General features: G+C 39.4%; 1 protein-coding gene across 1 annotated transcript; it reads right to left on the reverse strand.

Annotated features, from left to right (window-relative positions):
- Positions 1-1480: 1480 nt before the first annotated feature.
- On the reverse strand, positions 1481-9501 carry f11r.1 (F11 receptor, tandem duplicate 1). Its single transcript, XM_038707719.1, has 10 exons — positions 9091-9501; positions 6485-6544; positions 5330-5446; positions 4742-4885; positions 4346-4548; positions 4145-4247; positions 3741-3848; positions 3157-3169; positions 2955-3015; positions 1481-2836 (listed from the first exon to the last, which is right to left on the reverse strand). The coding sequence occupies exons 1-10, from the start codon at positions 9140-9142 to the stop codon at positions 2801-2803; spliced, it is 897 nt and encodes a 298-aa protein (XP_038563647.1). The 5' UTR covers positions 9143-9501; the 3' UTR covers positions 1481-2800.
- Between the last annotated feature and the right edge of the window lie 1098 nt (positions 9502-10599).

The following is a 10599-nucleotide window of genomic DNA, read 5'->3' on the forward strand; positions in this document are numbered from 1 at the left end:
CCTTGCTGAACCCACTGCAGTTTGCCTATAGGGCTAACTGGTCAGTGGATGATGTCATCTTGGGACTGCATCACATCCTGCAACACCTTGACATATGCAAGGATCCTGTTCGTGAACTTCAGCTCGGCATTCAACACCATCATCCCGGACATCCACAGCACCAAACTCACCCAGCTCACTGTGCCAGCCTCCACCTGTCAGTGGATCACAAACTTCCTGACTGAGCGGAGTCAGCAGGTGAGGCTTGGGAACATCATATCTAGCACCCGGACTATTAGCACTGGCGCCCCCCAGGGGTGTGTGCTCTCCCCACTGCTCTTCTCCCTCTACACCAACAACTGCACCTCAGGGGACCCATCTGTCAAACTCCTGAAGCTCACTGACGACACATCAGTCATCGGCCTCATCCGGGACGGTGATCAGCTGGCTCCCTGGTGCTGCCAGTAAAACCTGGAGCTTAACACACTCAAAACTGTGGAGATGATCGTGGACTTTAGGCCCCCCTACTCCACCATACTCAACAGCCCTGTGTCTGCTGTGGAATCCTTCAGGTTTCTGGGTTCCACTATTTCCCAGGACCTGAAGTGGGAGCCCAACACTGACTCCATTATCAAGAAGGCCCAGCAGAGGATGTACTTCCTGCGCCAGCTCAGGAAGCTCAACCTGCCTAAGGAGCTGCTGATCCAGTTCTACACAGCCATCGTCCAGTCTGTTCTCTGCATGTCCATCACTGTCTGGTTTAGATCTGCCACCAAAAAGGACAGGAGCAGACTACAACGGACAGTCAGGTCTGCAGAAAAGATCATCGGGGCCAACCTGCCCTCCATTCAGGACTTGTACATTTCCAGAGTCAGGAAACGGGTAGGAAACGTCGCTGCAGATCTCACCCCGGACACCTGTTCCAGCTTCTCCCCTCTGGTAGGTGCTACAGAGCACTGTACACCAAAACCAACAGACACAGGAACAGTTTCTTCCCACAAGCCATCACTGACTGACTCAGTATCAGGAACAATTCCTGTGCAATAACCCAGTACCACTGTCTCTAATCAGCCACCTGTTTACCACTTATTTATTCATCACTCTCTCATTCTCTGTTTCAGAGCTCTTCATACTGTATACCAAATCCACCTACCTCAACTACATAATATCTGCACATAGGATACACATACATGTGTTCTCTATACTGTAGCCTGTGTGTCATTTTATTATTGTATTACTGTATAAGTAAGCACACCGTGAATAATGTACAATCCAGATTCCAAATTCCTTGTATGTGTACACATACCTGGCAAAAAAGCTGATTCTGATTCCTTGCCTATCTGTGCACCTGTAAGCATTTTAATGACGTAACAGTATTTAGAAAAGGATTGACTGTCTTCACCTCTTAATTCTCTCATTTGCAGCCGGTGACCTTGTCAGTTAAATTAACTTGTGCCACACCTTCATAAAAACATTCCCTTGTTTTCAAATAACAGTAGGCTCAATTTAACAACATTTTATTAACCAATACATAAGGCAAAGTTACAACCATAAGCTGATTCATCAGCGCTAATATTTCTAGAAACCTTCCCCAATTTAAATATTGTACCTGAAATATCACATAAATGCATGATATGTATTGATGTCTAACCTTTTCAAACCCCTTAAAACGCATGACCTGAGAATTTGTGATGGTATCAAATTAATGACACCAGAACAAATATGATAACCACAACTTCAGAACAGTTTGAGTAATTAATCATGATAGGGCTGGTAATCATTTAAAAACTTTAACATATCATTAACTCAAACATTAACTCAATTCCTTAAGTGTGAATTGAGTCTGTTTTTGTTAACAAGACATTTACTTAACTGTCAGTCTACACTCTTTTAATGTTCAATTAGTGTAGCCAATGTCGTCCAGAGCTTTACAAACCTGTCTCAGACAGCACTGACAGACAAATGTAATAGTAGTTCAACTAGAAAGGATAGAGAATGTGCACATATAAAAAAAAGTGTCATACAAGCAGTTGTAGTAGAGTTTGTAGTGAGGAAGCTCAAAGTCAACAGATTTTAAAATTGTTCTAAATTACAGATATAAAACAGCTTTATTTACAAGAAAGAAACTTAAACTGTATTAGAAAAAGAATATTGTACAACAGTTTTGTCATTTGTTAAAAACAACAAAGAAAAAAACAAGATATCTTTCAGAGGCACTCGGCTATGATCCACCTCCACCAACCTTTCACAAGCTGACTGATAAGAGAGTTGCACTGGAGGAAATTAAGGTGATGGGTCAATAAATGTTATAAAAATGTGATTATATATTAACAAACATTTTATCAAGACACTGTGTTTAGAGAGAAATGAGTGTCCACTGTACTCAAGTGTGATTTCCCCTAGAAAATAATTAAATATATTTATATACACCTGGATTTTTCCTATTATGGGTACAGGGAGTATCTGTACTCCATTTGATTTGACATGTTTACAGGCAGATGCATCATTAGAAAAGCAGAAGCACGCAGAAATACACACTCCAAACATGTGGAAAATGTCTCAGGCTTAAATAAGTTGCTAGTAGCCACAGCTCATTCTATTACAAAATCCTATCAAATGAAAGAGGTCTCAGTACCTTTCTGTGGTAAATTACTTCCCATAGCGTTGATACTTAAACCCCACACATCGATGCATCTGAGACATTAAAGTAGACAGGTCAGGACAACTCAAAATATCACACTGATCTATAAAAACTTCATAGAAATCCCACGCTGAGATGCATTTAAAACCAAGGTGCCCTGTTGTGACTGTTTATTGTAGACTATACCACGAATGATGACTTCTGTTTGAATTCCCCCTAAAAAACAAAAACATCAAAACATTACAGAAAGAAACATTTGTCCTACAGGCCCCAGTCTGTTAAACAGAGAGAAAAACAAAACTGTCCTTATCTTAACAGCCAGGCTCATACTTACATCTTCTTCATCACCACCGTACAATGACGGGGGCTGGTAGACCACGTTCGCCTTTGGTTTGCTGCAGGGAGAAATAAAAAGACATGTTGAGCTAGCCACAGAGAGAGCAGACCAGTTCATACAAGTAGTCAGTGCGGTCTATAGATTATCTGCCAAAATCCATTAGACATCATATTAAAAAAACAAAAGTAAATCCTCTTACCTTTCAGTCTTTTCTGTAAATGGAAGAAAGGAGACATCAGTGGGATAAAGTATTTGGTACATATCACAAACAGCAACAGTCAGCCTTTTTTCCTGACAGCTAGTATTCTACTAGCTTCATGATGCTGGTTCCTAGCTGAACCACTGAGGTCACCAAGCGCAGGCTATTTTTATTTTTCTGGAGTCTCTTAAAATACATTAACTTACTCAGGTTAAATTTACTCCTGAAACTTCAGCTTAATGATGTATTATTATAATTGTGTCTTGTGCCAAATTCAAAATTAAAGCCTATATAGTGTAAAGTGATGCAACATCTTTTCTAAGTAACTAGACAGTTTGACACCCTAACATCTTACAAGCTGGACAAATAATAACAGAACTATCTTATCTCATCTCTCATATTCAGGGTTGGTCATGGGACTTGTTAGAAGAAGAGAAACTCCTTAAGATTTGATTCCACTGTTTGAATTAATTTAATGCTCAACAAGCCCACTATTTGGAGGTCTAAAGTTTCTGGTAATGTCAACACTGAATTGATGATCACACTAATTTCTATGAGGAGTAATATAAATGTAGAAAACTCACTGGGCAGGTATCCTTTCTTGTTGGCATACCAAATGCCTAAACCCAGTAGGATCAGTAGCAGCAGAACCACTATTACCCCAGCAACGATTCCTCCAACGTTTAGGTCACCTTGAAGGAAAAAAAATTTAATTAGCTGAATTACAGTTAAACGTCATGGTGTGGTGAAATAGTACATTTTCATGAAAAACTGTTGCAGCACCCAAATGTTTAAAGAAAAATTGAAGATGAAGTTTTTATCTTTACACTGTGCGCTACAGTTTCTATTGGCTCCTTTAATGCAGCCAAACCAGTTTATTGTCCTTTAGGTGTTTGCATGCAACACGCTCCACCGGCTGATACTGGTTGATCAACTGTCGAGGCCCAGGCTAATGCATGTTTTTGAAATTCAAGAGGAGAGCACTTACGGACTTCCATTTGAATGCTTTTACAGCTCTGAGGAGGACCAGCACTGTTGGAAGCCTCACAGTAGTACTGACCGGAGTCAGCCTTGGCTACACTGGAAAAGTCCTGAGGAGACAGACAGGGAATATATTTAATTTTAAATAGGCAATGGGGAACACAACTGTCACTGTAAAGATGGTGCAAAGTATAAGACTGTAGCTGACCAGGCTGCCAGTGTCTTGATTTAGCTTGTAGGTGGCATTTTGGAAGCCAGCAATCTTCTGAGGTTCATTGGGCAGAAGAACGCCATCTTTGTACCACTTGTATGTGGGCGGAGGTGAGCCATCCATGTCGTGGCATAACAATTGGGCCATCGTGCCTGTTGTCACAGAGGAGGGGACCCTACACACGGGAGGAGATGGAGGCACTGCGGGACATAACACTCAGTTTTCAGAAGGTCTCCACACGTACAGTAACACACAACCTCCACAACATATCATCAACTGAAGACAAAGAAGTTTACATCAGAACCTTTGTTGTTTTATGGCAAGGATGAGAGTCTGGGTGGATTATAAACTGAAAGATGATTTTGCAGAACAAAATGACACAAGGATCCTTACCCAGAACAGTCAGCTTTACTTGGACGTGCCCATACTGAGTGCCGCTAGACACCTCGCAAGTATACATTCCATTGTTCACACGGGTCACAGTGGAGAACCTCAGATTACTTCCACCATACATTGTCACTTGGCTGGCATATTGCGCTGTGGAAGAGAGCAACATTACATAAAAGTCTCAAAAGCATTCAGAGCGCACATACCTCTGCCAGTTCTATGAATTTTTTCTTGAAAATGTTTGGAAACAATCTGAATCTGACTTCATAAAACAAACAGTGACAGGCAATCATATCAAGTGACTTTTTGACATTTAAAATGTGTTGCTACCACCAAATTTTGCAGGATTGCTTGTACCTGATGCACATGTTACCTAAATCTGCAATTGCAGAATGCGTTTAGGAATTATGTCATGTTATGTTTGTATAGTTTGAGATATCCTGCCAAAAGAGACACACAGAGAGATGAACAAAAAGGATCAAAAACTTCCTTGATGTGGGGGGAAAAAAAACTGGCCTGTGTGGACAAAAACGATCTGAAAAGAGTTATCAACATGCTACAAAAAAAAGACAAAAAGATTGTGAATCTGCTTACCTGTTGGTTTCCCATCAAAAACTACATACACCTGAGAGCCTTTTTGGTCATTGAATTTCCACTCCACTCTGGCACTTGAACCAAAGTCAGCCGAATACGAGCATGTAAGGTCGGCCCCTGAAATAACAGTTAATAATAAATCCAAAAAGAAAACACAACTATACACAGAAGGTGTGCTTTCATTATGCACTATAAAATAAAAAGGAATCATAAACCAAAATACAATTCTGAAATCAATTGTCCATCTCAGGTTTGTGCTTTCACACAAATGCATGATCTTACAACCCCTCTAAACTTCAAATATAAAATCATACAACTGCTCAGTAATGTGGATGTCTGTCTGTGCATTTCAAGTAGCTATGTCCTCCACAAACTGCCAAATACACAGAATCAACCGAGAAGATTTGACCAGGCAAATCACAGAAAATATTCACAGGGAATTTGTCACAAGAGAACTTTCGTCACTTTAAAACCATAGACTGTATATAAAACGGAACAAAAAGCAGACAGGATGCAAGAAGCTGATGGGGAATACGCAACACCGGATTCAACACCACTAACCAGTATAACCAGCTTTACAATCTCCTAAACTGGTTAGAAGAAATCCAACATCACTGTGCTCGAACTTCCCTTAAAATGATAAACTGATACATAGAGGTTTCTAAAAATAAAAAAAAAAGTGTTTGCTATAGGTGTGTGTCGCCTCATGCTTTCAGCATTTTAAACAACCTGGATTTATCTGTATGGCAAGAAGATACAAAGTATCAGTGTGAGTATGCTGAAGCCATGTTATAGCTGACACTCTGCTTGTCATAAATGTAACTATACGTTCAGGCTACGTGACGTGGAGATTACTGACTGAAAACATACAGCCTGTTTATTTAATGCAATGAAAGAGTGGAAACAGAATTATACATAATTACGACGGACAACGGCCTTATAATTTACGACATATCAAGGGGTGAAATGTGACACTGACCTATACCAACAGCAGGACAACCATACAGGAATAATTCCAACTTTATCTTATTTCGTACTTATTTCTTAAAAATGGTAGTAAGATTGTGGAAGTTTTTCACAAACACTTCACTGAAATAAAGTTTATTTCCAGGCTCATCCTCTACATTCAAGTTATTTTACATTTTCAGGACTCACCTGTATTCTCTTTCACCTGCACATCTGTATTGGAGCTAGTGACTGAATAGCCACTTACACCTGCACACACAGATTCAAGTAATTAGACTTAAAAGTTGCATAACAAAATAATACATCTCTGTATTTTGTATTACTAAACTGATACTACAGTCGACTACACATAATAGGAAAGAGATGAGCAAAAGGAAAACAGATACACAATGTACAGTTTATACAGGAATAAGAAGCAGAGCATGACTTATTTTACACATTAAAAAGGTTACTTATATGACTGATTCAGTCAAGAGTTCAAGTGGAAGTGAAGGCTTGGAAAATGAACAGTTGCTAGCTTGTATTTTTTAATTTTTAATTTTTATTTTTTTTATCTCCCCCATATAGGGTAAAGGCTGAGGAAGAGGAAAGATAAAAGCACTCTGTGTTGTAAAATTTATCAGAATGAACACCAGAAGTTACAGAGACATGAAGACTGGCAGACTAAAGACTGGGATGATTCAGTCTGGAGAGTAGAATCTGTTCTAAACTTTTTTTCCCCCATCAGATAATAAACATCTGAGGCTGGTGCTCTGCTTCGTCTCATTTGAGAAGTGGAGACGTGGAGTCATGTACTCTCATCTACATGGATGACAGGTTGAGGTGAACAGATGATTAGTTGATTCATTGATTAACCGTTTTAAATACTTTAGATAAAGTGCGAAAGGCAGTTTTCATAATTTTCTGACATTTAACAGACTAAATGGTTAATCAATTCATTGAGAAAAACAAAAGAATTATATTTAAAATAATTAGCTGCAGCCCTACAAATGAGATTTTAATAAACACTGTACTTTATTAGGGTTTATATAATCAGAAATATATATGAATTATATATTGAACAGGCAGCGCTTATGATTAAAGGACACGCCTACGTCAAATACTCACTATGCTTACAAGTTTTCAGGAGGTGGACAATAAAAATAGTGCCTCATTCCTGACTGCTGAGCAAGAGCACTTCCGGTGAAACTGTCAACAGTCAGGCTGAAACTGGGCCTTCTCAATGCTGCTATGACAGAAACACGGGCGGCTTTAATTAATGGATGCAGTCACAGTCCTGTCTGTCACACCATATATGCGTCTAATGCACCACTTTACAATACATTACCCCACTGCCATTACGTTACTTGACGGGAGTGACTTAGCCACTACCTTGTTGTGGGTCATACCGAGAAGCTTCAACTGGAGCAGGAGCCAGTAAATGATTAACTGTGTGCCAAGTCACTCATTGTACACATCATCACATTAACAAAATAAAAATATACAAATAGCAAGACATAATTGAAAAGATTAATGTGTCAACCAATATAATAATTATACCAAATTAAACTTTTAGTAGATCCTTAAATGTCATTCAGAATTCCTCGAAACCCTGTACCTGTAGGACAAGCAGTCACAGCTGAGATAAGGCACCACAGCTACAGTTTTTGCTTTAGTGAGATAAGCCTCTGTGTAAAATGAAACCAGAGCGACGCATGACTTCCTTGTTTGCATACTTTGCGAGTTTCACAGGTGGGGTGATAAATGTCCTTTGAGGAAAAGAACAAAAACTGACAATATAAGCAGATTAGGGAGCCACTCAATTAAAAGCCTGACAGTAAATGTGTGTGATCAGTGCAACAAGTTTGAAGAGGCATGCCTATATTCTGCATTGTACAGGGTCCGTTTCATCCAGCAGACAGTGTTGCAGGTGCACTGAGTATTACAGCAAAGAAAAACAGTAACCGGCCGGGCGGGATGCTAAAGGAAATATTGCTTTATGAAAACACGCCTGTCAACTAGTCCAACTACTCTTCCTTGTGGCCAACAGGCAAAGTCCTATCTTGAAAATTAGTCACTCGTGGCTAAATGTGTGTGGGTGATATTTTAAAGTATTCACTTTGTCATTCACTGGTATTAATGGACCATCCTTACCCAAATGAAATTGAAATACACTGATCATGATGAGTGGCAGTTGAATTTGGGAACACCTCTCCCACAGATTGGGATGGAGTATAATTTGAATGGAAAAAAACTCTTTTAGGACCTTCAGTGTGCTCATTGCTGATCTTACTGTGGCCTCACTGAAAATCATTCTGTTTTCACGTTATTTTAATATTCATAAGAAAGGTCACTACAGGAACAAGTAGGAAATAATTAGCCCTTAAAAACCTTCTCTCTCGCCACCCCTTCCCATTTTTGTGGTTAGCTACCGGTTTTACAACTGCTGCACCACTCAGGGCCAAGTAAATCTGCTGATGCTGCCGTAAAATTTAAAAGGGTCGTCGTAGCAAAACGTTTGAAACATCCTGCAACTCGTGGACTACAAATGAGATGCCTATTTTAATGGTAATATGTTCATCTAATCACCAATCACCTGAACTCATAAGCAGAACAGGCCAACATTTTGTCTCCAGGAACCAGGCCCGCGGTTTATTTTGTCTCAGTGACAACACACACCAATACTTTAGTATCTAGGGTCTGAATAGTTCCTATTATTGTGACTGCTAAGTTAAACTGTGCAGTAAAGAAAGACTTTAAGAGTTGACTGTCTCAAACAAACAAAACTTAATTGGCAAACTCACTCATACACTCACCTGTCACTGCGACAAAGAACAAAGCCACCGAAACCAGCCCTCTGGCTAGCATGTCGAAAAGTTTGTCTGGTGTCTGTAACACGACGGCGTCGCTGCTAAATTGTAGGCCCACTGGAATACAAAGCAGGAAAATGTCCAAAAATCTTCCTTGCGTCGAATAAAAAGCAGTGTGCTTATATATCCCCTAACTCAAACACGCCGTATCGACGTTTCTACCTGTAATAACAAGCTGCTCCCACCTGAGGAGTCCGCCCAGGTGACAATTCTCCGTAACTTCCGCAAATGGGCTCCTCTCAAGTAGCCACAGTAACGACAGAGTGGAATAACAGGTTTGACTAGAGCAAAGCTTTTGCAAACATATTTACATGGAGAGGAAACAGGAGCAAGCTGGTCGTTTAATAGACAGACAATACAGACTCAGGGCTTTGCACTAGCCTTTAGTACCCTGACGACCTTTTTCTTTCGTGTATTAAACCTTTTTCAGTTACTTCTTCCCTCTTGGCGAGACCGTGCGTTTCGACCATGCATCCAGTATTGCTGATCCTTGATGTCACATCAGAAGTGAAACTGACATGCAGCAAACACAAGTCAGGAGTATGTGTGTGACACCCTTGAAATGTTTTTAATAAATATTTGATAAATTAGAACATATTAATTCAGCCATATAATGGGGGGAAAGCCAATATACCATAAAGATTCATGTCAGTGCCATATTAAAGGATTTTTATAACGTTTATTAATCAGGGACAATATTATGTAACATTAATGACAATTTTGTGGAAACCCTAATAATGACCATTATTAAGTTATATTATCAAATTAAAGTTCAAATACACTTACCCTTTAAGAATGATTAATGTATTTGAAACAGTTATAGACACAACAGATACTGTGAGTAGTGCAACATTTAATATCAAAATCTCAAAAAACTTGAATCAAGTAGTTCTGATGCATTTTGACTGATAAATTATATTTAACTTAAATTGCCTTGACATGAACACAAAATATACCACATACAGTAGATATACACATCCAAATAGGCTACAATATATTTATTTTCTAATCATGTCAGTGGCATTCATTTAATTGAAATAACAACATTGTTGTTGCCATTATTGTATAAACATTACCACCTGACCACCTGGATTGTGGGATGTCAAAAGTGAAATAGTGCCTTTCCATAATCATACCCCTGGCCTAGCATTCAGCGCAAGTCAGCTGCATGATTCAGTCATTTGGAATACACGGTGACACACAGTCAGTGCCTCAAAACTAAACAGCAGTATTTGTCATGTGTTACACAAGTGCTCCTGAATGCAGGATGGACGTGCATGATTAGGCAACATGAGTCTATGAGGACTTACTCAACTTATGTACAGTGTGTCAAACCTGACAATGTGTGCACATTTACTGTGTTGTCCCAAATTTCCAATTAAAGGAAAATCTTAAAATCTTAATGCTATTTGCTGTTTAGACAATTGTGTGCTTCCACATTTGTGGCAACAGCAA

The sequence above is a fragment of the Micropterus salmoides genome, unplaced genomic scaffold (assembly GCF_014851395.1).
Source record: "Micropterus salmoides isolate LMB-PRFRI ecotype aquatic unplaced genomic scaffold, ASM1485139v1 Ms_hic_scaffold_9, whole genome shotgun sequence".
Classification (NCBI taxonomy): Eukaryota; Metazoa; Chordata; class Actinopteri; order Centrarchiformes; family Centrarchidae; genus Micropterus; species Micropterus salmoides.